General features: G+C 62.3%; 1 protein-coding gene across 1 annotated transcript in view; it reads left to right on the top strand.

The window, feature by feature from the left end:
* The window catches only part of TWNK (twinkle mtDNA helicase), an 11,612-nt gene that overhangs the window by 438 nt on the left and 8,814 nt on the right, over positions 1-2,360 (top strand). Inside the window, exons 2-3 of the mRNA XM_019502148.1 lie at positions 7-369; positions 1,668-2,352. Coding sequence (XP_019357693.1) covers positions 7-369; positions 1,668-2,352 — 1,048 coding nt within the window. The remainder of the gene's footprint in view (positions 1-6; positions 370-1,667; positions 2,353-2,360) is intronic.

Raw genomic sequence — 2,360 nt, 5'->3', positions numbered from 1 at the left:
GCCGAGGACTCGTCGGTGTCGGGCCCGGCGGGCGCGGCCGAGATTCGGCAGTACCTGCGCGCGCGCGGCCTCCCCTTCCAGGAGGGCTACAGCTGCCTGCGCGCCCCGAGCCCCTTCGCGCCCGCGCCTGCCACTCTCTACCTCGACAAGACCACGGGCTGCTTCGTCTGCCCGGCCAGTAACGCCGAGGGCTCGTGGCAGGACTTCCAGGCCGGCGCCGAGCTCGGCCCCGCCGCGCTGACACCCCCTGACCCCGACCCCGAGCAGCAGCGGGAGCAGGAGGACGTGCGGCGCCTCTGGGACCGGGCCCTGCCTGTGGCCGAGCTGCCTGATGCCGCTGAGACGCGTGCTGCCTTTGGCTTGGGCAAGGTACCTGTCACCCTGGCACGTCCAGCCTGACCCCTGGTCCCATTGGCAGTTCGGCTCCCTGAGCCTGTCTGCTAGGGGGACGCTTCCCTCACATGACTGTGCTGGGAGGGTTGCCAACGTTGCGATGCCCCTCGATACGTCTGTGTTGTGTCCCTGCTTCCAATGCGGTGCCCCCATCCCAGTCCCCGCACCGTCTGTGGGGTCTGGAGGAGCCGGGGAAGGCGCAGGGAAGGGAGACGGGGGTGAGGAGAGACCGACAGGGCCCGGTCTGATCGTTTTGGGAGGGAGATGCTTGAGGAGGGGGAAGGAGACAGGCTTGCAAGATGCTAAATGGCGAAGAGGAAGTTTAATGAGTGTCTGTTGCTTGCTGTCTCATGGGCGGGGGTGGTCAGTCAGTGTAAAACAAACACCAGGATGTCATTTTCCCCGGTTTGGGATTAAAGGGGGAGCTCATGGCCCCCACATGCAGCCAGGTTCACACAGGGTTGGACACATGCGTGGAGGAAAGGGGCATTGGTCGCTATTGAGCAGGGAATGCGGGGCATGGCTTCTGCATCAGACCTGCCTGGACCTTGCAGGCTGAAAGGAGGAGAGGAGCAGGGGAAACCCTGCTTGGACCCAGTCACTCCTGTCTGGCTTCTGCTTTCTGCCTGTGTGACACTGGAGGTTGGGTCCGACCCTCCCATGCTATCCTTCAGTCCGTATTGCCCAGCTCGGGGGTGGTCCTTTGTCCTCAGTCCAGCTCTATAATGGTTGCGGAGGCCCCGGGGGCAGACTCTGCACAGACGAGGAGATTTGTGGGAACGTGCCCGTGATCCTGGTCCGTGACCTTGAATTGTGGGGCTGGAGGCAGCTCGCTGCCACTTGATGTGCCTGAGGAGGACGTAGGTCAATGCCTGCCAGGAAACCATCAGCTTCCCTTCAGTAAAGGAGATGACTAAGGGCAAATTGCTTGGGGGTAACTGAAAAAGAAAACAGGGATGTGAGTCAGGGTTAAGGTTGGTAGCAATTGCTTTGATGGAGGCACTGAGCAGAGCACGCTGGCCAGTGCCTTCCAAGGAGCCAGCAGACGCTGCCTAGCGAAACTGCCAAGAGATGTAATCGGATCAGGGACAGGAAAACGGCCTCACAGTTGCCTGGGATTCTCCTGGCCGGAGCCTTCTCCCTGGTGTAATAGAGAGCTGGATGGGTCAGGACAGGAGCAGGTTGACTGGGAGGTCCTGGGTCCTGGTGGAGCTGAGACCGGACAAGACGGACCTATGTACTGACCCAGGAAATGACCGTGCTTGTGTTCACAGGTGTCGGACGCCACCCTGAAGCGCTTTGGTGTGCGCTACCTGCCACCGGCCCGCGCCCTTGTCTTCCCCTGGTTCGGCCCCCAGGGGCTTCTGGGACTCAAGCTGCTGGCAGCGGAAGGCTGGGGGGAGGCCACGCAATATGTGGAGACCACACTACCCCGCCCCAATGCTTACCGCAACCTATTCGGGCTGCCGCTCATCGGCCGCCGTGATATTGAGGTGGTGCTGACAGGCCGCGAGTTGGATGCCCTGGCTGTGACCCAAGCCACAGGACTGCCCAGCCTGGCGCTGCCCCGCGGCCCCACTTGCTTGCCTCCAGCCCTACTGCCCTATCTGGAGCAGTTCAAGCGCATCACACTGTGGCTGGGTGAGGACCTACGCTCCTGGGAGGCTGCCAAGCTCTTTGCCCGCAAGCTGAACCCCAAGCGCTGTTCCCTGGTGCGGCCTGGTGACCAGCAGCCAGGGCCACTGGAGGCGCTCAACCAGGGAATCAACCTGACCAAGGTGCTGCACTCGGCTCTGCCGGCTAGCCACAAGTCCATCGTCTCCTTCCGCCAGCTGCGGGATGAGGTCTTCGGTGAGCTGGCCAATGTGGAGCAGGTGGCTGGTGTCAGGTGGACTCGTTTCCCTGACCTCAACAAACTTCTCAAGGGCCACCGCAAAGGGGAGCTCACAGTCTTCACAGGTGAGCGG

Source organism: Gavialis gangeticus, unplaced genomic scaffold (assembly GCF_001723915.1).
Source record: "Gavialis gangeticus isolate Ggan-Ray unplaced genomic scaffold, GavGan_comp1, whole genome shotgun sequence".
Classification (NCBI taxonomy): Eukaryota; Metazoa; Chordata; order Crocodylia; family Gavialidae; genus Gavialis; species Gavialis gangeticus.
Note: the sequence above shows the minus strand (reverse complement) of the source record. Positions and strands in the feature narration are given on the sequence as shown.